Source organism: Podospora pseudopauciseta, chromosome 6, assembly GCF_035222475.1.
Source record: "Podospora pseudopauciseta strain CBS 411.78 chromosome 6, whole genome shotgun sequence".
NCBI classification, from domain to species: domain Eukaryota; kingdom Fungi; phylum Ascomycota; class Sordariomycetes; order Sordariales; family Podosporaceae; genus Podospora; species Podospora pseudopauciseta.
Genome location: NC_085895.1, coordinates 1,056,290 through 1,079,698, shown reverse-complemented (window position 1 = coordinate 1,079,698; position 23,409 = coordinate 1,056,290). Strand labels below are relative to the sequence as shown.

Sequence of the window (23,409 nt, the reverse complement as noted above, 5' to 3'; positions counted from 1 at the left end):
TTCTTTCCTGTCTTCATTGGAGTTCTTGCACTGTACACTGGCGTTTGGGGGTTTCTCAAACTTGGAATTTGACCGGGCGGGGTGGGGGGCGTCTACTGGTGTTGGCTTTTTTGCTACTTTATATCTTACACACATGTGGTCACAATGGAGGCGGGATGGGAGGGGTGGGGTGGTCTAATACCTGGGAATTTGCCCTGATACCTACAGGAGGAAACAACACTACAGATAATGCAGGAAAGGAAGGGTATAAGGGACAACAGGACGTATATACTTTAGATTTTGGGAGTTGGGGAGGGGTTTGTGTGGGAGTATTATACTGTTTAAGTAGCTTGTGTAAATGGAATCAAGGACTGTGTTAATGAACCTGGGCTGTTGGGGTAGTGATTCTTTACGTGTGCCCGCCCTGTCGGATGTGGCCTTAAGGATTGTAGGTAGGTATACGTGTGAAATATGTTGTTGCTGCTTGGCTGTACTAAAGGGTGTTCATTACAAGGCAAATATGATCCAGGTAATGGTTATAGTAATGTAGACCAACTTCTTCTGTTGGTCAACAAATAGGGAGAGACACAGTACCCGGAATGGCAATGCAAGGTTTGTGTGTGTGTATTGTTCTGTGCCTACCTAGCAACACCGCTAAATCGATCAGCACCACAGAAAATGTTTACTCGTGATATCAATCTTAGCTCCATGGTTGACTCTCAATCAAAGCATGGCCGGTCGGTGATCAGTGTCCAAGGAGGAGCGCAGTGATGCAATGACAAGTTTGAACATTTCATGTGCCCAAAATGTAGCCCACATCCTCTCCATGGCACCTGCCACACGACTTCCATCCAGTTTCAAGCATGTCAGCAGCCAAGGCCATATCAATCATGTCATACAGTATAGTAAACACCTCTCTCCACTCCCATGCTTAAATTAAATCTTGCCAGTTCCAACGCTATACCGATATTCCCAGACACCCCATCAGCAAGCTCAGTTCTTAACTTATTACACAAGTTACAACATATCCCCCATCCCCTTTCCCCCTTATCTCCCCCCTTCCTTTTCCCTCCCCCCAGGTGCCTCCCCCCTATCTATCCATCCAGGTTAAAAAGCAAAGGCCAGCAACACAGAGTACCCTGAAGCAATGGTATATAATGCCTCCTCCCCCCCCCCCATATGCAAATGCAACGCAAGTAACCCTTCTTCCCTTCCTCTTTCCCATAAAATCAATCCCTAGTCAAACGTGTCCTTTCCCAATTAGTTCCCTCCTTCTTTTCTATATCGGCCGTTGGGTTGGAGCAGAGAGAAGTAAAACACCCTCATAAAGTCTTAACGAGGATGACAGATAGCGTGGACAACTAAGCCCTGCAGCCCTTGCACTTCCATTTCCTGCCCAGTTTCTTCGCTGTCTTCTTATCGTCTACACAGCGATCGTGCCACAGCCGGTTTGTGCATTCCTGCTCCCACAATTAGTCACCTGTCTGTCGAGAAGATGGCAAGAAAACATACCTTGTTCCCACACACAACCATCTCACTGACCGGCACCGGCTCCCCACATCCCACGCAACACCCCCCAGTCCTCTTCCCCTTCCTCCCCTCCTCACCACCCCCACCACTAACCTCTCCATTCACCGCTTTGCTCTTCCTTTCCCTCGCCTCATTCAGCAACGCCGTCGACTCAATCACCTCATTCTCCCCCAACACCCTCCTCGCCAACAGCGTGCTAACATGTTTACTAAACTCTTCCGCCCTCGCCTGCTTCTCCACCAGCCACCCCGCCTTGTCCTTCACGAATTGCAAAAACGCCTTGGGCAGGTACTGCTGTGACGAAAGATGCTTCCGGAGAATAAAGGCGTCCCATTCTTGCATGTACTCTTTTTCTTCGTGGTTGAGATCGATGAAATCCTGCAGGGCCTCGCGGTGCTTAAGCAAGAGCCAGGAGTCGTCTATCGGGTACTGAGGGACTGGGGTGCCGGGTTCGAGGGCAACTTTACTGTATGGGTCAAAGAGTGGCTGCTTCGTCTTGGGAACAAGGACGACTGGTCTGGTAGGTTTTTTGGGGGCCGGTTTCTGCTGAAATTAGCGACTTGCTCTGTCCGTGGTGTGCTGAATACAAAAAAAAAAAAAAAAAAAAAAATATGGTGGAATGACATGAAGGTAACTGAAAATCGGTTGTGTTGGTTGATGACGGTGACGATGTTGGTAAGAGGGATGATGCCGATAACGAAATTGGCGATGATGGGGGTGCGAGGCGAAAGAATGGACTGCTGTGTCACTCTACTAACTTACTGGCTGTGGCTTCGCCGGCTTCCCATTATTCACAACATCCCTATCGTTGTCCGGACCCAGCCTATGCTCAAGCCAGCTCTCGTCCCCATTCACATATTTTTCCACATCCAGCGGTTCCACCGGTAGACCAAGCTGGTACACCTTAGGTCTGAGCGGACTGCCCGGGTTCTCGCTGTTGGGCTTGACAGTGACGCAGCAGCCCAGCTTGGGCCGAATTTCCAAGCTGAACAGGTACTGCGGGTGGCTCTGGTAGTGTAGCCGGAGCTGGGTCAAATTGTCGTTCTCGGCGGCGCAGACGATGCAGATGAACTTCACCATCTGCACCTGTTCTGGGGGCAGGAGGTAGGTGATGACGTGCTCGTCAACTTGCTGATTCGCCCCATTTTCCACCGCGTCGCCAAACTTCCTCCGCTTCTTGGGTTCCTTCCCAACAGCCGTATTCCACATCTGCCTAACATTGTAGTTGACATTCTGTTTTGTGCGTCTCGACCTGTTGGGTGTCGTATCACCCTCAGGCATGAACTCGTCGGGAGTGTCTGGGAGCGACCCCCCGTTGACCTGCCCATTGACACCACCGACACCATTCACCCCATTGGCACCGTTGACCCCATTGATGACAGCAACCCCATTGACATTCCCATTCGCAACCACCTTGTTGTGTCCATCAGGATCAAACGCCGTGATGCAAGGAAGAACATCCTTAGTGTGCTCCCGCATAGTCTTCTGGGTGGAGATGGCCGTCAACCACCGCACGTCCACATCCATAAGAAAGTTTGTGGCGATATCTTGGCTGACATGCTTTTTGACTCTAAGCCGCATCGTCTTACGGTGATTTTTGTTAAAAATGTCCGCAATACTGGCGCTCATGACCCATTGTCGTGGTGGCAGCCCGCCGCTGTTGTTACTGTACAAAAGATCCTCATCGCTGACGGTGACGAGGTCACGTGGTGGCCAGTTGGGATCACCAGCAGACTGAAGCTCAATATGCACAGAGTACGTGTTGGCCAGACCAAACACAGCGTCGTCGTCGCGTTCGAGGGAAATTTTGGCTTCTGGAATGTGGAATGGTCGGATGGAGTAAAAACGCGCCATGGGGGACTGACCAGCGGGGTTCTTGAAGACTTTGATGTCACAAACCTGGCTGTCGACGTGGAGGACGACGGGGTGGTCGCCTTTGTATCCCATGATGGTGAGTTGACATCGAGCCTTGATTTGCGAGACATCTTTGATGTTCGGCGGGACCAGTCCGTTCATGATGCCATTTTTGACCCGGGGAGCATCCTTGTGACTGACTTTGAGAACCTCGATGCGAAGACCACGTTTGGAGTTGCTCCAGTCTTCGTAGAGAGGAAAGACATCTTGATCATTCTCGAGGCGGCGACGTTTGGCGGCGCGTTGAGTGGTGTCAAGCTGGTCGGTGATCTGATCAACAGAGTCACGAGACTCTGAAGATGTCTTGTTGCCCATCTGGGACGTCAGGCCGTCGTATGCCCTTTTCCAATTCCGATGCAGGTACGGAAGGCCACGGGCGCGAGGTTTTGCAGTCGTCATCGCTATTATATAGCATTAGTGGCTGAATGGGGGCGGAAAATGAATTGAAAGGTCGTCAGATGAAAGCGCCTTTGATGAAAATGATAAAGATTGGTGCCTGTCCAGGTGAGAATCAATGTAGCGGTTGATGACAACTGATGGATACTGAGTTCAGAGAAGGCTGCAGTACCTATCGTTGCTTCCCAGGCTGAGCGGGTGTTTTGGTAGCTCTGGATAGCTAGCATACCGGAGGCCAGGACTAAAAGGTGGAAGGATAACGCAGATGAAGATTACAAATGAATATGATACTCGGCATCGACGGCGACAACTTAAAAAAAAAAAAATTGAATAGATTGAATTGCCAAAATGAGGTTCTGCCCCAGGCTGTGTGTGGGAGTGGCAGCAGGCTGACCATAGAAAAATGTGGGGAAATGCCGTCAACAGTGTGTACACATGTGTCTGGTTTGGTCCGTGGCGCTTGCCTTAGATATGACAAAAAGGGGGGGGGACATGGGATGCCGTGGTTGAAACACCAAGAAAATGATGGTGATGGCTGTCAGTGTTCTGAGAAAATCCAGAAGGGCACAGCCTGGCGCTGCACTGGCGCAGAACCATCTTCACTTGGACAGGAACTCCTGTACAAATCAAATACGCATCAAAAACAGGGCCAAGGGCACGAGGAGTGAGACAGGGAGAAAGGAGAACGCGTACCTGATAAGCGAATGGACAGACAACGAGGCAGAAGAGAGATTCTACAACTTCGCGATTGTGCCACTCAAAAAACTGTCGCGAGTCGTGGGGCCGAACACCGTGCTTCGCTCACTGAAATGGTTAGCGGCGTGTCGCGGTAGCAGGGTACTTGTCTGTGGGGGGAGTTTCACCCGAGGTGCATGTACCCTGTTAACAGCCCTGGTCACCCTCTCCGAGACAGCCGATTTGACGCCAGCTTGGTTGAATATGACCAAAATCACAAACAACCAAGGGGTGACTGGCTGTGAAGGTAGGGCTGTGGGAGGATGGGGCTGTCGGACCAGGCGGGGTGCCTGTGAAAAAGATCCCGGAAGCTTTGTCTTGACTCCTTGATGAACCTGCAAAAAGGACTCGGTTGCACTGTTTGAAAAGATGCGAAAAGGAGGAATCAATGCTTGTCGAGTCTGAATATCATCTTGTGGCCTCAAAACTGGGATGAAAAGGCTGCAGCTGTTGTCTCAGACTCTCTTTGCGGCGGTCCAAGGCTTGTGTTAAGGTGGCTTGCTAGCGCCTGCCGTCAGTCATTGGCAGCAAGAGCAGAGAATGTATAAAAGATGAGAAAAGTTGCCAAAAGTGTCAGACAAAATTGTTAGTATGTCGCAGGATCAGACCTCATGACACAAAGCAGGCTAGTTGAGGGAGGTTCAGGTTGGGTGTGGGTTGTGGTAGGCTGTAAGGTCGGAATCCGCTTGGCCACCTGCCGATGCTCAACCTCGAGGAACGGACTGCAAGATATTTGCGAAAACAACCGACTGAAGGCAGCTACTCGTTTTCAGAATGGCCAAGCCCAGCAGTAATCGGGTCCTGGGATTCGAGACCGATAGGCATGAAAGACTGGAGACATTATACCAGGGCGGCAGCATGTAGACTAAACCCCTGAATGACGCGTGCAACACGGCTTAAGGGGCAGACGACTTAGAACAAAGAATGTTTACCGACTTGCTGGTTTGACAATAGATTGATGGAGCCAGTGGGTAAGGGCATGGTTGACAGTGGTGGTGGAAACCATCCTGCCGACAATGAGCTTGACAGTTCGTCTGCCCGTTATGGAAGACTTTTGCCGGGAAGGACACATCAAGCAAAAAACACCAAGATTAGGCAGAATCTCGTGACACTAGAATTACTGATATCTTGCTAAGTCTTGCTTGTCTCGGAGCTTCAAACCCGAGTTAGTCAAGATGGCTTTGTTAGTGCGCCTCCGAGGCCACAAACGACAGCCTCGTCTTGCTCAAGATAAAAATCAAACAAATCAGCCACAAAACTTCGATTTCGACCAGACTATTACCGTGTGTTGAAGGAAATCCCATTCAAACATCCACCAAGGTGGTTGTATGTTCCTCTAGTTACTTTAATCGAGGAAATAGTGTCTGGGATTATGTGGGCTCGAGACGCATATCGTGTTGTTTCTGATATTAGCTGAACCAGATCAATACTTTTAGCTCAGAGAAATTTGGCTTTGGGTCTGCTATACTAGAGAATATCAAAACGAGCTTATCAGGCTTCTAGGTGAATCCTCCTCTATTGTTGGACAGACGCATGCTTGAAGCTTATTAGACACTGGCCAAGATCGCCTCTGGTGATTTCAGGTCCAAAATCATAAGTGGTAGATAAGCTACTTAGAGTAGCTAAAAAGAGACTGAAAAGACTGTCTACTAACTATTTGGGCTTGCTTAATTGATTGGTTGATTGATTGATTGATTGGTTGATTGATTGATTGATTGATTGATTGATTGAAAATCGAGCCTGTGGCATCCTTCCGCGCCTGGCTACTACCAAAGTATGGAATGAATCTTGGAAGAATTGCAGTCACGAATGTTGCCCTATTTGCCTCACGTATAAGAGAAGAGTGTACTGTGTGGTTTTTGGTTTCAGTGAGGCATACCTAAAACGGCTCATAACAAAGAGAAGGTGACAAAACAATGCTTGAATAGGTAAAGAAACAGTATGATGTTGGTGTTCCGAGACCGAAAACGAACCAGTTCCAGAAAGGCTGCTATACCTCGACGCTGTGTAATCGGTTACACTGATCAAGATATACCAGATAACCAGGAGGTGACCACACTGCTTCGGGAAACCTCATAGCAAGGTTGAACTCACGATCAATCCGTTATGTGGCACAATGGCTTTATAATAAGAACCTTCGAGGAAATGGTTCGCATCAGTGGTAGCTTGACTTTCATGTCTTCTATGCGCTGGATGTCGAAAGTATCATCAGAAATCAGGTATCGATTTTGTGGTCAAGATGCAATAAATATTGACGAAGTTGACCATCTCGTATGTTCCCATTTCATCGGTTGTAGGCACAATTTTCGAGCGTCGAATCTCTGATTGTAACTTGCTAGTAACCCTAGAGGTAGATTGGGGGTTTCCAAGGGGTAATGGAACAGATGACCTTACTAACAGTTGGTGGTTGTGTGTATTCCTTGGCCAATGTCTTACAATTGGACAGCAAACATGGATGCGCGAACTGCCAAGTTCTCGGTTTGGGTTGTGGTGAGCTGTGTGTTCGTTATGGTGCTCCTATGGTGCTCCTATGGTGCTTGTTGTATCCAAGGGCCAAATTAGTATCAGTAGGTAATTATTAGGTAATCATAACACTGGCAGCTTCAAGATGCCCCTGTTAGTTGGGGTCGATAGGCTATGATGGATTAATAGATTCTGGCAAACCTATGCTTCTGGGAGAGGCTAACTATATGTTGTTCGACAGCGAGCTGGCTCAAGTCTGCGTCACCAGCTCTCATCACGACACAGAGTTTCCGAGAGAAGTCTGTCGGTAGACATATCATGGCTCTTGATTTAGTTTCCCAATCCAGATTTTGATACTCGGGTAACCGCTAGCCAACATTCGCATGGGGCTGTACACACACATACCTCGGACAATAGACTCCGCTCGAGTAGGTGTAGCACTCAACTTTCCGCCAGTCGATTCCCCGACGGTGACGGCCGAGCGATTTGCGTTAAACCCGAGGGGGAATCTTCATTTTAAACATGGTGTGCCAGAAGTTGTCAGAAGTGATAAGCCCACCTTCAATCAATCACGAAGAAAATAAACAGCTTCTCAACCCTACCTGAGTATCGGTGCGTCAAGCATAGGTCAGATAGTCGACAAGAGTCGTTACTTCTCATTGGACAGAGCTGACAACTCTCGACTTAAAGATTCAGCAAAGGAAAGAGCAACCTTCGAGAACCAAGTCAAGTCAAAAATGGCAGGAACGATCGAGTCCCACCATCCGGACAAAACAGGAGCGCAGCCCATAACACAGATCCTCAACAAATATCAATGTCCAAGTGGCCTAAGGTGGCGGTCTCGAGCGGTTGCCTCAGTTAACCCATAGTACCTATGTCAGGGCGAAGTCGACCCGTAGCGCTGGCACCGGCACTACCTGGTTCGAGTCCGTGGCAAAGCTACTTTTTGGTATTGCATTTTGGGCTATACTTTATTTTCTTAGTTGTTTCTGTTTTGATTCATCGAGCTGCCTACCCTACCGACCAGCAACAGCTCTTTTCCCAAACAACCAACACATCACCAAACACTGCTTCATACTCTCCAACCACCCATCGCCTCTTCCACGACCAACATCTCCTCCTATCCCAACCAACACGCCCCCTTCCACGACCAACATCTCCATCCATCTCACCAACACCTCACATCACCCCCCTAAATCCCAAACCACTGCTCACTAGCCGTCAAATTACTCGGAACACTATGCCCCACCCCCTGCGCCCAAATCCCCTGCAACATCCCCTCCGTCCCATAGTTCTCTGTCCTGTAGTTCCTCTCCGGGAAATTCTGCACCGTGCTCGTCGGCGTCTGGCTCAACCCAAACACATTCGTCCACTGCTTGATCGTCTCCTGGTAGTTGTTCGGGTTCAGAGTCCCATCCGCACTGCCATGCCAGACCTGCATCCTGGGTCTAGGACCGGTATACCCTGGGTACATTGCTCTCACCACATTCCCCCTGTCACCCATATAAGCATCCCACGTTTGAAGAGAACAGGAAGGGGGAAACATACCACTGCTCAGCGGAAGCTCTACTCTGCCCCCCACTACAACTATTATTCCACTGCGCCACCCCCCCTCCACTACTAACAAAACAACCCGCCGGCACCCCGCTATAAAGCGAAACAGCCCTGATCAAATCAGGATACGCAGCCGCCATGACATTGCTCATCATCCCCCCCGACGAACCCCCCGTGACAAAAACTTTTTCCTTGTCAATGTTGTATTTTTCAATTGCGTAGAGGATCATGTTTGCAATCGCGTGGCTGTCACCACCTCCGTTCCTGACCAAGGATCTCTTCGAGCTCACATCCCAGCTTCGATCGTCAGATTGGGAAGACAAGAGGAGAGAGAGAGAGAGAGAGAGAGAGAGAGAGAGAGAGAGAGAGAGAGAGAGAGAGAGAGAGAGAGAGAGAGAGAGAGAGAGAGAGAGAGAAGACTCACCAACCCCCATTGTTGGGACTGCTAGGCCAGACAGTGACATACCCCTTCCTGTCACTCCCCTGCCTCCAAGGGATCTTTGCATTATTAAAATAACTCGGCCCGGAGCTCTGGCAGGAGTGGATCGCGACAACCAGCGGTCCTTTTCCCTGACCGGACCAGGGCTTGTCGGGGACGTAGACGTGCCTGTGGCCAAATTTATCATCAGCTCCCAAATTTTACCAGACAAAACCCCCCCCCCTTCCTTCCCTCCTTTCCGCCTTCATCCTCTGGGTTCCCATCACTCAACTACCTAAACCAAAGTCTCTCACATCCTATTCCCCTCCATGGAAAAAAAAGAAAAAAAGGAAAAAAAAAAAAGAAAAAAGGAGACCACAGCCATCATGACCACGTTAAACAAAGGCTGCTTGGTGGAGGGCCAAAAACAACCCAACCACGCACACCATAAGTAGTGAAGAGACAGAGGAAAAAACTCACATCTGCGGCTTACTAGTAGCATTATTAGGATAAGTCACAGCCGTCAACTGCGCTCCCATAACACCCCCAGCAGCCAGGGCAACAAGCCGGACTAGAGTCGACATCGACCAAGCCATGGCTGACCGTCGGTGATTCAATTGAGGTTGAAACGAAAAGAATAGAGTGGGGAGGATGACGATGATGTCCTCCCAGCAGAAAGAAATCTCCTGCGGCCAAGACCTGTCACTTTATACTCTTTCCCTTACCCGTCCCTCCTACTCACCATCCCCCCATCAATCCCCTTTCCATACCCCCATGATCCCCAGGCCTGGATCGACACCCCGGATTCACATCACATGGTTTAATCCCCGGATATTAACCCCCCAAAGCCCTCCATTCGACGGACTCTTAAAATCCCGTCACCCATACGACAACTGCTCTTTCACAAAGCGCACAGGACGACACAGGCTAAACCTTCATTTACTATTTATCAGCAATCAAAATCTCCCATTGGCCCCACCTTTTATCCCACCACCATGTGTACCAAATCTAATGCCGAGACTTTCACACGCAGACATCAGACGAAATGGAACAGACATAACAACGGGATACACACAGTGATAACGTGGAAAGACTCAATTGATACACAGCTCACAAAAGAAACTTGACTGAGCTAGGGAACTCCCCGGAAACCATTTTCGCTTCTATACACAGGTCGCCGATTCCTTCCCACTTTTACACCTCGCCACCACCAAATTAAGCGCTCGCCTCAAGCTCGGCAAGAATCTTCTCACCCTTGGCGCGGGCGGAAGCAAAGTCACCAACCATGTAGAAAGCACCCTCGGGGAGGTCATCACCCTCACCAGAAAGAATGGCCTTGAAGGAGGCGATGGTGTCCTTGAGGTCGACGAGCTTACCCTCGATACCAGTGAAAACCTGGGCGACAGTGAAAGGCTGGCTCAGGAAACGCTGGATCTTGCGGGCACGCTCGACGGTAAGCTTATCGGCTTCAGAAAGTTCGTCCATACCAAGAATGGCAATGATATCCTGAAGAGACTTGTACTCCTGGAGGATCTGCTGGACACGGGTGGCGGTCTGGTAGTGCTCCTCACCGACAATGCGGGGGTCGAGCATACGAGACTTGGAGTCGAGAGGGTCGACGGCGGGGTAGATACCCAACTCGGAGATACCACGGGACAAGACAGTGGTGGCGTCCAAATGGGCGAAGGTGGTGGCGGGGGCAGGATCAGTCAAATCGTCAGCAGGGACGTAGACGGCCTGGACGGAGGTAATGGAACCCTTGGTGGTGGTGGTGATGCGCTCCTGCATACCACCCATGTCGACGGCGAGGGTGGGTTGGTAACCGACGGCAGAGGGGATACGACCAAGAAGGGCAGATACCTCGGAACCGGCCTGGGTGAAGCGGAAAATGTTGTCAATGAAGAGCAACACTAAGAAGCATCAGGTTAGCGTTTTTCCCGACTCTCCAAGGATTGAGGCATATATATAACTCACCATCCTGACCCTCCTCGTCACGGAAGTACTCAGCGACGGTAAGACCGGTAAGGGCGACACGGGCACGGGCTCCAGGAGGCTCGTTCATTTGACCGAAGACCAGGGCGACCTTGGACTCGCCATCAAGCTGAATGACGGAAGTCTCCTGCATTTCGTGGTACAGATCGTTACCCTCACGGGTACGCTCACCGACACCAGTGAAGACTGAGTAACCACCGTGGGCCTTGGCGATGTTGTTGATGAGCTCCTGAATGAACACAGTCTTGCCGACACCGGCACCACCGAAGAGGCCAATCTTTCCACCACGGGCGTAGGGGGCGAGGAGGTCGACGACCTTGATACCGGTAACGAGAATCTCGGCGGTGGTGGACTGCTCAATGAACTCGGGAGCCTCGGCGTGAATGGGGAGGCGCTTGTCAGTCTTGATGGGTCCACGCTCGTCGATCGGGTCACCGGTGACGTTCATGATACGACCAAGAGTGGCAGGGCCGACACTAGCAAACGTCAGTTGGGTGTCCCCGATCATACTCTGTTGTCCTTGTCGTCAAATAAACTCACGGGATGGTGATGGGAGCACCGGCTGTGACATGGTTAGCTGTCTGATATTGGACATGCTGGTGTAGTTGAGGGTAAAAAACTCACTATCAACGGCCTTGGCGCCGCGAACCAGACCCTCGGTACCTAAATAGCGTCTCAGAAATAGTCCAACAACTGCCGGATATAGCGGAAACCAACCGTCCATGGCAATACATCTCACGACGTTCTCGCCGAGATGTTGCTGTGCGGGCTGTCAGTACACGTGTGTGGTTGGTGGGATGTGGAGGTGGGAGTCTTGGCGTACCGCGACCTCGAGGACAAGCTTGTTGCCACCGTTTTGGGTCTCAAGGGCGTTGAGAATGGGGGGGAGCTTCTCGGTGTCGAACTTGACTGTGGGCAGGGGGTCAGCGACAATGATCTCGGGGACGACATTGTCAAGATTGTTTTTGCTGGGTGGTGTTGCGGTTACTAACCATCGACGACGGCACCTGTTGGTTGGGAGAGACATGGTTAGCTGAATTTTCCCGGATTGTCCCACCTCTAGTGTGGGCGCATGCTTGTGGTCTGGCCGGTCGAGCTTACCGATGACCTGGTAGATCTTGCCATCACCAACACCGGCCGTGCTGGCGAATCTGCTGAGGGCAGGGGCTCTGAAGTTGAGGGGGGCCGGGCGAACGGCGCGACGAGTCGCCGCCGCGAAGGAGGGACGAGCCGTCCGGGCGAAGGCGGAAATGCCGCTGTTGAGGGGGAGGGCAGAAGAGCCTTGGGTTAGTTCTCAATTAACCTCGATTGGGGATCGGGAAGCCGACGACAGGGAGAGTACATGGCTGGATCAGCAGCAACTCACCTCTTGAACATCTTGACGATGGTAAGGGCGGACTTGGATGGTGGATGTGCAAGGCAGAGAGAATGGCTTGGAGGAGGAAGAAAACGGGTTCGAAAATCTCTCGATGAGCTTTCGGCTAGAAGCTGCGGAGCTCCATCTTTCCACGTGACCTGACGGATTCCAAGTTTGGAGCTTTTTGACTGAGCGGACCCACATTTTCTCGACAGCACCAGCCATTCTGTTGGCTTCCAGCTCTTCCCTTCTTTCCTTTCCCCGATCTCTCACGAACCTGTCGAGGTCTTTCCCCTCACCACTGTAACTATCTAGCAGGTGATGGTCCGTGGTCCCCCGCTCTTGGGCCAATCCTTTTGCAATTTTCAAGGGGAGCTCTGGACCTGATTGGACTATTGCATCATGGCAGTTGCATATTCTTTTGGGCGTTGGTTTCCCCTCAATGGCCGTTGCCAATCCTGAGAACTGTCCCGCTGCTGTTGAGATGGCTTACCGGGACGTCCCGGGATGGAGCCCCTGGAGCTGATTGGGTTTTGGCTGAACTCAATTGACAGCTTGGATCCTCGCACGAACGAAGCTCTTCCCACTCAAGACTTTTGAAACATAACACACCAATTGCTCAATGTACATTCTCATACATTTTTGTGTGAACCTGTCTATCTTTGGGGATTTTCCCATCCGCTTTTACAAGAAAATATCTACAACAAGAATATGCCTCCAACACCTTTTGATAACCCAGTATTTAAAAGCCACCTAACCGGGTGACCCAAGACACCGCCTGCTGCAGTCAGTGACCGTTGGGAGTGGTGGTCGACTCCAAAGCAAAGACCAGAGCAGTCCTGCAAGGGAGGTAGATATGAGTGCAGTTCCTCCGGTGGTTCCACTCCAGAGGCTCGGTGAAGAACCGTGTGTTCGAGTCGACTCTGCTAAAGCCGCCGTGCTCCTTGGTGTCAGAGTCGAGCACAACCCTATATGTGCCTGCGACATCGACACCGATGCGGTAGTTCTCAAAGCTCTGTGTTGGGTGGAAGTTGAAAGCAAACACCACGCCAGCCCGCTCGAAGACGATGACCTTGTCACCCTCGTGCTTGAGGGAGATGTACGCCTGGGGAGCATGCAGCCAGCCATACTTGTTCTCGCACAAGTTCATGGAGCGGTCAAAGTTGTTGAGGAACTGATACCGAAGGAGGCGGTCCTCGGTCAGGTTCAGCTGGCGGCGAGCATACCAGAAAGAGTTCTGATTGCCCTCGCGGGGGAAGTCCAACCACTCGGGGTGACCAAACTCGTTGCCCTCAAAGTTGAGGTAACCCTCGCCTCCGAGAGCATGGGTCAACAGACGGATCATCTTGTGCAAAGCCATACCGCGGTCAATAACCGGGGTCAATGGGGTGAGCGTAGACATATGGGTGTAGAGCTCAGCGTCGCACAGATGCATCATGAGAGACTTGTCACCGACAAGACTAGAGTAGAGTTAGCATCAAAATAGCAAATCTCCTGGGTGAGGAGAAACGTACGCTTGATCGTGACTCTCGGCATAGGCGATCGTCTTTTCGCCGTGGCGGCGGTTGGTGAGGGTGAAGGTAATGTTGCCAATGTCCCACTCCTCATCTTTCTTCTCCTTGAGGATCTTGATCCACATGTCGGGAATGGCCATGGCAAGTCTGTAGTCGAAGCCAACACCACCCAGTGAGAGTGGCAGACAAAGCGCCGGCATGCCAGAGACATCCTCAGCAACCGTGATGACGTCAGGGTAGAGTTCGTGAAGCAGTTCGTTGGCCAACATGAGGTAGACAACAGCCTCCTCGTCGACATCAGCACCAAAGTACTCATGGTAACCACCCGAGAAGCCGCTGTTAAGTGTCGGTCAATGACTGCCACGGGGTTAGGGATAGGCTCTAAGACTTACGTTCCAATACCGTGATGAAGGTAAAGCATGCTAGTAACACCGTCGAACCGGAATCCATCAAAGTGGTACTCGTCCATCCAGAATCTCAAGTTGCTCAAGAGGAATCTGAGCACCTCATGGTGGCCATAGTTGAACAGTCTGCTGTCCCAGAGCTCGTGCTTTCCTTTGGCACCCGCGTGGAAGTACTGGTGGTCTGTGCCATCAAACTCATTCAGGCCGTCCAGGACGTTCTTGGAAGCGTGACTGTGAACAACATCGAGAAGAACAACGAGTCCCAGGCTGTGAGCCGTGTCGACCAACTCCTTCAGGTCCTCAGGCGGGCCATATCTGCTGCTGGCGGCGAAGAAGTTGTTGACCTGGTAGCCGAAGCTGGCATAGTAGGCGTGTTCCATGATGGCCATGAGCTGGATGGCGTTGTAACCCAGGCTCTTGATGCGTGGGAGCATGTTCTTGGTGAATTCCTTGTAGGTGGTAACCCTGAGCTCTGGTGACGAGATACCGACATGGGCTTCGTAGATCCTCAAGCTCTCTGGCCTCTTGGGCCTCTGGTGCTTGAAAGAGTACCTCTCAGAGGCGGGGGGGTTCCAGAACCGAGCATCGTAGGCGGGCGAGACGGAGAGATCCTGGGTGACATACTTGATCCAGGCCGGTAGTCTGTCGATCCACTGCCCGTCTGGGAGCTCAAGAGAGATCTTGATCTTGGAGTTGTGGGGGATGGCAGCTTTGCCGTCAGAGGTGGGAGGAATGGTGATCTCAAAGACACCAAAGTCGTTCCTCGTCATGCGATGGGCATTGCGGTCCCAGTTGTTGAATTCACCAATGACAGCTGCCTGTTTGGCATTGGGTGCCCATTCCTTGTAGTAGATGCTGCCGTCGTCATTTTGATGGATGCCAAACGTGTCGGCGCCCTGGGATGGTCAGTAAAGTCCCTGTCATTGGCAGTGGTGGATCATACCTTGCTGAACTTGTCCAGACCACCTTCGGTCTTCTCAATCTTCTTGATCCATTCTTGAGCCTTGTCAAAGCGTCTCTTCAACGCAGGCTTGAATGGCTCAAGATAGGGATCGAGGGCAACCACGCCTGATTCATGTCAGCTTCACTGCCAGTCCATATCTTGGCATGTTGGGATAGGACGTACCAGTTCCATCATTGGGGATGTTACCAGCGGTATGACCATTCTTGGCCAGGGTGTTGGACGATTCAAGAGCAACGGGATCCATCTTGTTTGATGAAAATTTGTGAATTGAAGAGTACCTCAAACAGGAATATCAAATCGCCTCGTAGGGTGCTTCTTAGCGTGACTTGAAGGAGGGGCAGCCAGCTGACGCTTCCGGGACAAGCTATCAAGACGAGAACGCTTTCAAATTGTTGCTAGGGTGGGAAGAAGACGTCGAGGAGAGAAACGAAAGATTGGGCTCTCGCTGGATTCGACACAGATATAGATGGTGTGTTCTGGGAAGATGTGGTGTGAGGTTGATAAAAGCCCAAAGGGGTCTTTCAGTTGGTATGTAGATGCTAATTACATCATTGGAGCCCCTCCTAGTGCAGCCCAATACAACCCACCAGTGGGCAGGGGCTCCACGCCTGGTGCAAACCCAGCGTGTATTTGTATGCGTGTATTGCCTGCAGCAATGCCCCTTTCTGTGCCGTGCCCGTTGGGAGCCAAAACTCATGCGCCATTCATCTGTGACCAGCCCCTGGAGGGAAGCCTGAAGCCCGCTTATCGCAGAGATGCAGCAGTCCGACCAGTCCAGCCCACGCCAGCCGAAGTTCGGACAAGAAGAGATAGAGAGGGGGAGCTGATATCGACGCCATGACCCGATTCGCCTCCTTCTGGCTGAGCTAGGTTTGGTGGGGTCTTTGCTAAGATGACACTGACACTGCCACTGACGAGCACTGACGGGCAGACAAGGAGGGGAGCTTTCCGGAGCTCAGGTGGAGGTGGAGAGCTCTCTCCAACAAGACAAGGGAGATGCGCGACGCGCGGGCGGTGGTCGGTGCTTCTCCCCCGCTCTCCGGGTCATCCAGGTGCTCTAACCACCGTTGCCATTGTCTCACGGGCTAGCACCATGATGTGTGCCATCGCAAACACTCTCTTCTCGGTTTTTCTCCATCCTGACTGATACCGGCAAACCTCTTGTTACTAAAACATTCTTAAATCACCTACGCCTCTTCCTGACCCTTACCGTCCGTGCTCCGACCCCTACCACGTACGCCGATCGCACCCGCGAGCTGCCTTCTCCCGAGCATGACAGTAGCTCAAGCACACCATCATGTTGGTCTTGACTAGACCGCTGGCGCCTCTATGCGCAACACGGCGATTTGCCCGGCTTCGGAGCCCAGCCTATTCAACCTCGAGCATCCTCCTCGCCTCCCCCCGCCGATCTAGTTACTTCAACTCGGGCTTCACGTCAAGCTACGATCCGACACAGGACACCGGCCGCGGTCCCATCTTCTCCAAGTCCAAGTTTGGCGTCCCCCAGTTCTACCCCCGAGATCTGAAAAAGAGGGTAGACGATTACGTGGTGGGCCAGGACCGGGCGAAGAAGACCATCTGCTCCGTCATCTTCAACCACTACCAAGGGCTCCGGCGGCGTCAACACCACGAGCTGCAGGATCAACATCTGAGGGAAAAGATTCAGAGACAAAAGTTTGCTCAGGACCGCGAGATTTTTGAGCGCACAGGTTACAGCGCGCCTGTACACCCTGTCGAAGGTGGGCGAAGGCACTCTCATCGTTCTGCTTATGCTCCCAAATCGTGGCGGCAGCAGACTAACATCCGCCATGTTGCTGAAGACGAATTTCCCGGTCACCACGAGTCCGTACGGGGCACCCAAAATGAAGTTCTCGAAGACCCATTTGAGGCACCCTCGGACAACTTTTACATTCAGGAGGACATGACGGTGCCAAACCATGTCAAGATTGACAAGAGTAACCTGCTCTTGATTGGTCCTACGGGCGTGGGAAAGACGTATATCTTGGAGTGAGTTCACTTCTTTGCTGATGTAGAATTGGGCCCCTTGCTTACAGCCGTGCAGAACCCTCAGCAAAAAACTCAACGTCCCCTTCACCATCAGCGACTGCAACTCCTTCACCCAAGCAGGCTACATCGGCCAAGACGTCGAATCCTGCATCGAGCGTCTCCTCATCGAAGCCAACTACGACGTTAAGGCCGCCGAGCATGGAATCATTGTCCTCGACGAGTTTGACAAGATCGCTAGAAAAGAAACCGTCAACGGAAGAGACGTAGGCGGAGAGGGTGTTCAGCAAGCATTGCTGAAGCTGGTAGAAGGCACCAAGGTCACCATCACTGTCAAGGACAACCGGCCCTCCCGCACGCAAAACCAGCCCCCCACCGGTTACGGATCAACCACACCACCACAAGCGCCCCCATCGGGGAAAGTCGACCAGTACACCATTGATACCACCAACATTCTGTTTGTTTTCTGTGGCGCCTTTGTAGGGCTGGATAAAACCGTTCTGAGGAGGGTATCCAAACCCTCCATCGGGTTCGGTTCAGAAATCCGAGGCGGGAGGTCATTCTCCTCGACAAACAGTCTGAAGGATATCCTTCCTCTGGAATCCTACCGCCATCTCCCTCACCAACCAATCTTTGAACCCAACTTCACCCCCCTCGACCTAACCACACCCGCGGATCTCCAAGCCTTTGGCTTTATCCCCGAGCTCATTGGCAGGTTGCACAACATCTGCGCGCTTAGTCCACTCTCTCTCGAAGAGCTCTATCGCATCTTGACTGAACCAAGAAATAGCCTCGTGGCGCAATACACGGCCCTGTTTGAAACCTACCCTAGCAAGCTGTTCTTCACCCGGTCGGCACTGTATGCCATCGCGGAAAGGGCAGCGAAGAACGAGACGGGGGCGAGAGGGCTGAAGATGGAGATGGAGAGGGTGTTGGCGGAGCCGATGTACGATGCGCCGACGCCGTATGTGCTCATTACGGAGGCTTGCGTGAAGGGGGAGGAGAAGGCGGGGTATTGGGGGAAGGATGGGAAGATGGAGGTGGAGAGGAGGATTAGGGAGGAGGACGAGAGGATGGTGAGTGGGGGGGTGGAGGTGAGGTTGTCGGCTGAGGAGGCGAGGGAGGCGGCTGGGTTGGGGAGTGCATAAGTACATAGTTTGATATTCAAGGCGTTTTGGGTATGGGATGGGATGGGATGGGATGGGATGGGATGAGGGTTTGGGTCTTTTAGTTTGGGCAACATTCAGGGACGGACCGAGGTGAGAACAGTAAACAGCATATTTTGATAGCAGCATTCTGGTTTATTAGGGATAGCGATTTGGAGTAATATATGAAAGAGAATGATTTGTCTTATTTTAACTGGGGAGCCATACAGTTAGTTATGTTGACTGTTCTGATTGCAACCATCATCCAGGGAAGCTCTCGGTGTAAGTGGGGCTCTCAGCGGGATCGGAGCTGGTGGCCGTAATTCTGCCAGTGAGGGGCGCTTTTTGGAGGGGCACTCTTTACTAGTCAACAGTCACAACCGCGATGGACATTAGGTGACAGATTTATACTTTTTTTTTTGGTAAGATTATTTCCTCCTCCTCCAGCTCTACCATATTACTCACCGTTCCCTTTTCTAGCTATCAATTCCCCATCTCCAGACCACAACCGCAACAATGCCACCACCACCAATACAACTCCTCCCGCTAGCAACCTTCACTCCCGACCTCTACACCCGCGCCTGGCAATCAACCCCCCACCCCTCCCTCCCCCTCCTAGCAACAACCCACGACAAGACCGTCACCGTGTTTTCCCTCGCGACCTTTTCAAAGCACTCGTCCCTCACGGGGGGTCACAGCCGCTCCATCCGATCTTGCGCCTGGCAACCTTCCTCTTCCTCTCAAACCCTACGTCTCGTAACCGGCAGTTTTGACTCCACGGCCGGGATCTGGACTTACAACCCTGCTGCCACACTCGAAAAACCCATCGGTCAAGGGGAGGAGGAGGAGGAAGAGGAGGAGGAAGAATGGGAATTCACCCTCGTGCTCGAAGGCCACGAAAACGAAGTCAAGTCGTTAAGTTTTAGTCCGTCGGGACAGTATCTATCTACTTGCAGTAGGGATAAATCGATTTGGATATGGGAGCACTTATCGGGAGGGGAGGATGGAGAGGAGGATGAGGATTGGGAGACGGTTGCTGTTTTAAGTGAGCATGATGGGGATGTGAAAACTGTGGCTTTTGCGCCGGGTTTTAAACAGGGGAAGAGGCATGATGGGAGGAGGTATGGGAGTGATTGTTTGGCTAGTGGGAGTTATGATGATACGGTTAGGGTTTGGAGGGAGGATCAGGATGGGGAGTGGGGGTGTGTGAGTGTGCTGGAGGGGGGGGTTGGGACTGTTTGGGGGGTTGAGTGGGAGAAAAGGGAGAGGGAAAATGGGAGGTATCAGAGGTTGATGACTGCTGGGGCGGAGGGGGGGGTAAAAGTTTGGGAACTCAAGGAGGAGGAGGGGGAGGAAGAGGAGGGGGATAGTAGGTGGGGAGGGGTGCCGAATAGGATGAGGCAGAGTTTGAGGGAGGAGTGGGAGGTTAAGGGGGTGTTGCCGAGGGTTCACACCAGGGAGATTTACTCGGTTGGTTGGAGTGGGGAGAGTGGATTGGTGGCTACGACGGGGGGGGATGGGTTGTTGGTTGTTTATGAGGAGGATGAAGAGACAAATGAGTGGAAGGTTAGGGCGAAGGTGGAGGCTGCGCATGGGCCGTATGAGGTTAATCATGTTACTTGGTGTAGGAGGTTTGATAAGGGGGCGGAGGGGAGGCACGAGGAGATGTTGGTTACGACGGGGGATGATGGGGTTGTGAGGGCTTGGGAGGTGAGGATAGGGGAGTAGATGGAGGGTGGTGGGAAGTGATGGGAATAGAGAATAATAACAAGCTAAGCTTGAGACCATGTATGCTGTTTTGTGGTGAGGTGTTGGGCTGAAGCATGGTCAGGGTCGCGCTTTCCTTTTTTGTTACTGTGGGTTGCTCCTTCCGTGTTATGAACACCGCACCAGCTACTCCTTCCTTGACTGACACTTGCTGCTCCTTCCCTCACAGGGTTATAGATGCCAAGTTTGCTCCTGACTTTCAATCGGGGACGCCCGAGGAGGGGTGGTATGGCGCAGTGGTGTGAGGGGACGCCCAATTATTCCTGCCCATTCCACCTAACAAAGGGATGTCAGGCGACGCTGGTGATGGTTGAAGGACCCCACGAGTTCGAAACTTGAGGCGAACAAACCAGAACTCTTTTCCACCCAAGAGAGATGTAAGGCGACGCTGGTAATTGTGGCAGGGACTCTGGGGTTATCTGACACTTGAGGCAAATAAACCCGAACTCGAACCCTCTTTTTTTCATTTTTTTCATTTTCGTTTTTACGACTTTTTCAGTTAACAATATGCCCTGGATTAACAATTCGAAAAACAAATCCAATTTAGCTCTTGCCTCCTGTTCTAAAAACAGCAATGTATGGTATCGATGCTTGTCAAAGAGTATATTACACCCGCTTCACCCGCTGCCACCGTTGTCTGTTTGTTTTGTCTGCAATCTTGAATATCCCAATCTATCCCCCCTAAGCTGTCCTGTCTCCCAGTTCTGCTCTATCTCCCCCTCCCACTCTGTTCCCAAACCCGCTCCGCAATCTTCAATCCAGCCAACGTCTGCTCAAACAAGCCAAGCACATCCTCCCTCCCCCCTCTAATCTTGGGCCTCTTCCCCTTGACGCCCGTCTTTTTGAACCGGGCGAACGCCTCGTCTATCACCTGCTGTTCCCTCTCCCTTCTTAGCTTCTCGGCCTCTTCCGCCAGGGCCTCTATTCTTTCGCGTGATTTCCCCAGGGCGTCGACGTAATACCTCAGTTCTTGCTGGTTGGCGTTTTTGTCTGAGAAGGTGTTGTAGAATTGGCGGAGGAATTCAACAGTGGAGGCGTTGGTGAGGTAGCATTGGTGTGATATCGAGGCTGGGATTGTCAGTGGTTCGGCGGGGAGGGTAGTTCCTGATGAGGTGGTTATGCCAGAGGAGGACAAGGAGGTGTTTTCTGCTTGGCGTTTCTTCAGTGAAGACAAGATTTGGTTTTTGGCTGCTAACCGGGCGTTGTGGGAGCCGATGTGAGGTGTGGTTGTGACGTGGGGAGTGGTAGGGTCAGCGTTGGCCTCGTCATCGGAGTCGTCGTTGACACCTATGCCTTTTCGTAGATCGAGACCTCCTGAGGGGTCCTCGTCTACCATGTCGAGGTCTGCTTGGACTTCGAATAACACACCCGTGGGGTCTTGTTGGGCAAACAAGGCCTGGTCGGTGGCGTTGGTGGAGTTGGGTTGGGCAGTGTGGGTGTTGGTGGGAAATAAGGCAGACTGCTCCTTGAGGTTGAGAATGATGCGAGAAGAAGGGGTTTCGCCCCTGAGATCGCGGAGTGTGAGTTCCTCTATGGTGCGGGTGTCATCTGGGATGCCATTGGGACCGGCCAAGGGATCCAAGTCTGAGGGGGCAACGTCGGCCATGATTTTCTCAGATATGGAGTTGAGAGTTCGGATGATGGGGACGTTGGCTCTGGGACGCATCTCGACATCTTTTCTGTTGCCGGATTTGAAACCGCCTTGGTTTTCTTCGTTGGCGTTGATGTCGATTATGTGTGGGAGTTGCTGGGCAGCGTTGATTTTGCTGGTGAAGCCCATGTCGTTGGGAGCGTTCAGATACTTGTCGAAGAGAGGCTCGGTGTTGTCGATGTCGGTCACACGCTCGCCGCGGAGTTTCTTGCAGAGCTTGCTCAGGAAGAATTTGGACCAGAAGGTGGCCACCGAGACCTTTGGGACATTTTCGTTGTATATCCTCCTCACTAGAGGATGTTGGTGAAGGATGGTTTGAATTTGTTCTGGATTCAGACTGAGCTTGACCTCGCCGTCTTCGGTTCGTGGTTTTATTGTAGACAGCACATTGTATGCGCCCTTCTTCTGGTTGACTTCGATAGCATGAGCCCTAAGCAGACCAATACGGGTGGACCAAAACTGAGCATCAAAAGCAGCATCTGATATTGATGGCGGTTTCAATGAGAGCGCCTGTGCATACGTCTGGGCCAGATCGTCGTCCTTGTTTAACAGAGAGCGCTGAAGCTCGAGATCTGCTTTTAACGCATTGTCGTCAAACCAGCGAACAGTTGGGCCCTTGGAGTTGACAGTGCTGGCGAACGACATGGCCGCCGAGGCACCAGCCCCGTTGGCATCGGCCTGGGGGTTGCCGATAGGCTTGGGAACACTGGGATCATTGCCGCGCAGTTCAGATAGAATTTGTGATAACAGAGCTTTGATGGCATTGGCTTCTGCGCGGGCATCTGTCGGCGATGTAAACTGGAAGAGAAAGGCCGCTCCTGCTTGTCCTTCCTCTGTGCTCTTGGGCTTCTCAATCACCTTGAGAATAACCTTGGGCGCCGTGTCTGGCGTCTGCTGCAAGTTCAAGATCCTTTCCAAAGCCAGAGATACCGTAGGCGGGCCATTCGCAGGCAACGGCGACCAGATCAGGAATTTCTTGTCTTCTGTCAAGGTGAGGACGCCATCTTTTTTCTTGTAGGTCGCCCTTCCCTGAGGGAGCTCCATCACGGAGAGCCAGACTGCCTCACTGCCAACTCGACTCTGGGTTCCTTGTCAGGTTTTACAATTGCTGTATCAAGCGACTATGTGTCATAGAGTGTCACTCTCTCGCGACTGAGAGTGACGGATGGATAGATTGATGAATGTGTGGCGGTGTGAATGGCGCAGTTGAAGTCGATATTAAAGGTTGGCTGGACTTTGAATTGACGAAACCTCCAGGCAACGGCGTCGATGCCAAGCCACACTAATTATAAAATCCGGGTGCTCCGTGCCCCAGAGTTGCTCTCGGCTCCGCAGATTTTCTTGGGGACGCGCCCGGGCACCGGAGCGGCGTTAAGTCCCGGGATCCAACATCCAGTTTGAGCCCAATTTCAAATTCACATCTAGACGTCTTCTGGAACAGGTGGTGGGAACAATCCCTGCGATGAGATGAAATTGGACGGCCTACCCTGCTGCTAGTAGTTGATGACAGCCTTGGGTTGAGGTAGTACCAACTCTTTTAAGTACCGAGTAAAGAGAAACTTGGAAGAGAAAAAAGACTCGCGCTCACTCGGCTTCTACCGGGGCTCTCGCTGATGTAACTG

The 23,409-nt window shown here is 51.9% G+C and overlaps 7 protein-coding genes across 7 annotated transcripts; 2 read left to right on the top strand and 5 right to left on the bottom strand.

The window, feature by feature from the left end:
- Positions 1–1,055: 1,055 nt before the first annotated feature.
- Positions 1,056–4,512, bottom strand: QC763_605630 (uncharacterized protein). Its single transcript, XM_062914403.1, has 3 exons — positions 2,272–4,512; positions 1,492–2,052; positions 1,056–1,439 (listed from the first exon to the last, which is right to left on the bottom strand). The coding sequence occupies exons 1-3, from the start codon at positions 3,820–3,822 to the stop codon at positions 1,341–1,343; spliced, it is 2,211 nt and encodes a 736-aa protein (XP_062762636.1). The 5' UTR covers positions 3,823–4,512; the 3' UTR covers positions 1,056–1,340.
- Positions 4,513–7,956: 3,444 nt separating this feature from the next.
- Positions 7,957–9,721, bottom strand: QC763_605620 (uncharacterized protein). Its single transcript, XM_062914402.1, has 4 exons — positions 9,470–9,721; positions 8,996–9,178; positions 8,566–8,868; positions 7,957–8,510 (listed from the first exon to the last, which is right to left on the bottom strand). The coding sequence occupies exons 1-4, from the start codon at positions 9,583–9,585 to the stop codon at positions 8,210–8,212; spliced, it is 903 nt and encodes a 300-aa protein (XP_062762635.1). The 5' UTR covers positions 9,586–9,721; the 3' UTR covers positions 7,957–8,209.
- Positions 9,722–9,836: 115 nt separating this feature from the next.
- Positions 9,837–12,358, bottom strand: ATP2 (atp2, beta subunit of the F1 sector of mitochondrial F1F0 ATP synthase; the record flags this gene model as incomplete). Its single annotated transcript, XM_062914401.1, has 4 exons — positions 9,837–10,899; positions 10,964–11,492; positions 11,805–12,237; positions 12,348–12,358. 4 exons carry the CDS (start codon positions 12,356–12,358, stop codon positions 10,205–10,207), a joined length of 1,668 nt encoding a protein of 555 aa, XP_062762634.1. The 3' UTR covers positions 9,837–10,204.
- A 767-nt stretch (positions 12,359–13,125) lies between these two features.
- GLC3 (alpha-1,4-glucan branching enzyme) lies at positions 13,126–16,146 on the bottom strand (the record flags this gene model as incomplete). Its single annotated transcript, XM_062914400.1, has 5 exons — positions 15,383–16,146; positions 15,200–15,324; positions 14,245–15,152; positions 13,853–14,188; positions 13,126–13,798 (listed from the first exon to the last, which is right to left on the bottom strand). The coding sequence occupies exons 1-5, from the start codon at positions 15,462–15,464 to the stop codon at positions 13,126–13,128; spliced, it is 2,124 nt and encodes a 707-aa protein (XP_062762633.1). The 5' UTR covers positions 15,465–16,146.
- Positions 15,908–18,372, top strand: MCX1 (ATP-binding protein; the record flags this gene model as incomplete). The annotated part of the gene is made up of 2 exons (XM_062914399.1): positions 15,908–17,227; positions 17,283–18,372. The coding sequence occupies exons 1-2, from the start codon at positions 16,518–16,520 to the stop codon at positions 18,370–18,372; spliced, it is 1,800 nt and encodes a 599-aa protein (XP_062762632.1). The 5' UTR covers positions 15,908–16,517.
- A 513-nt stretch (positions 18,373–18,885) lies between these two features.
- Positions 18,886–20,097, top strand: CIA1 (Cytosolic iron-sulfur protein assembly protein; the record flags this gene model as incomplete). The annotated part of the gene is made up of 1 exon (XM_062914398.1): positions 18,886–20,097. The coding sequence occupies one exon, from the start codon at positions 18,886–18,888 to the stop codon at positions 20,095–20,097; it is 1,212 nt and encodes a 403-aa protein (XP_062762631.1).
- A 748-nt stretch (positions 20,098–20,845) lies between these two features.
- On the bottom strand, positions 20,846–22,831 carry TFB1 (RNA polymerase II transcription factor B subunit 1; the record flags this gene model as incomplete). Its single annotated transcript, XM_062914397.1, has 1 exon — positions 20,846–22,831. The coding sequence occupies one exon, from the start codon at positions 22,829–22,831 to the stop codon at positions 20,846–20,848; it is 1,986 nt and encodes a 661-aa protein (XP_062762630.1).
- Between the last annotated feature and the right edge of the window lie 578 nt (positions 22,832–23,409).

Excerpts from the sequence above, each read along its gene's own strand:
- QC763_605630 (XM_062914403.1), bottom strand. The coding sequence starts at position 3,822 with ATGACGACTGCAAAACCTCGCGCCCGTGGCCTTCCGTACCTGCATCGG. Across the intron at positions 2,053-2,271 it reads AGCCGGCGAAGCCACAGCCA|AAACCGGCCCCCAAAAAACC; the intron begins GTAAGTTAGTAG and ends TAATTTCAGCAG. Across the intron at positions 1,440-1,491 it reads TGGTTGTGTGTGGGAACAAG|GAATGCACAAACCGGCTGTG; the intron begins GTATGTTTTCTT and ends TTGTGGGAGCAG.
- QC763_605620 (XM_062914402.1), bottom strand. The coding sequence starts at position 9,585 with ATGGCTTGGTCGATGTCGACTCTAGTCCGGCTTGTTGCCCTGGCTGCT. Across the intron at positions 9,179-9,469 it reads GCTACTAGTAAGCCGCAGAT|GCACGTCTACGTCCCCGACA; the intron begins GTGAGTTTTTTC and ends ATTTGGCCACAG. Across the intron at positions 8,869-8,995 it reads AGTCCCAACAATGGGGGTTG|CTGGGATGTGAGCTCGAAGA; the intron begins GTGAGTCTTCTC and ends TGACGATCGAAG.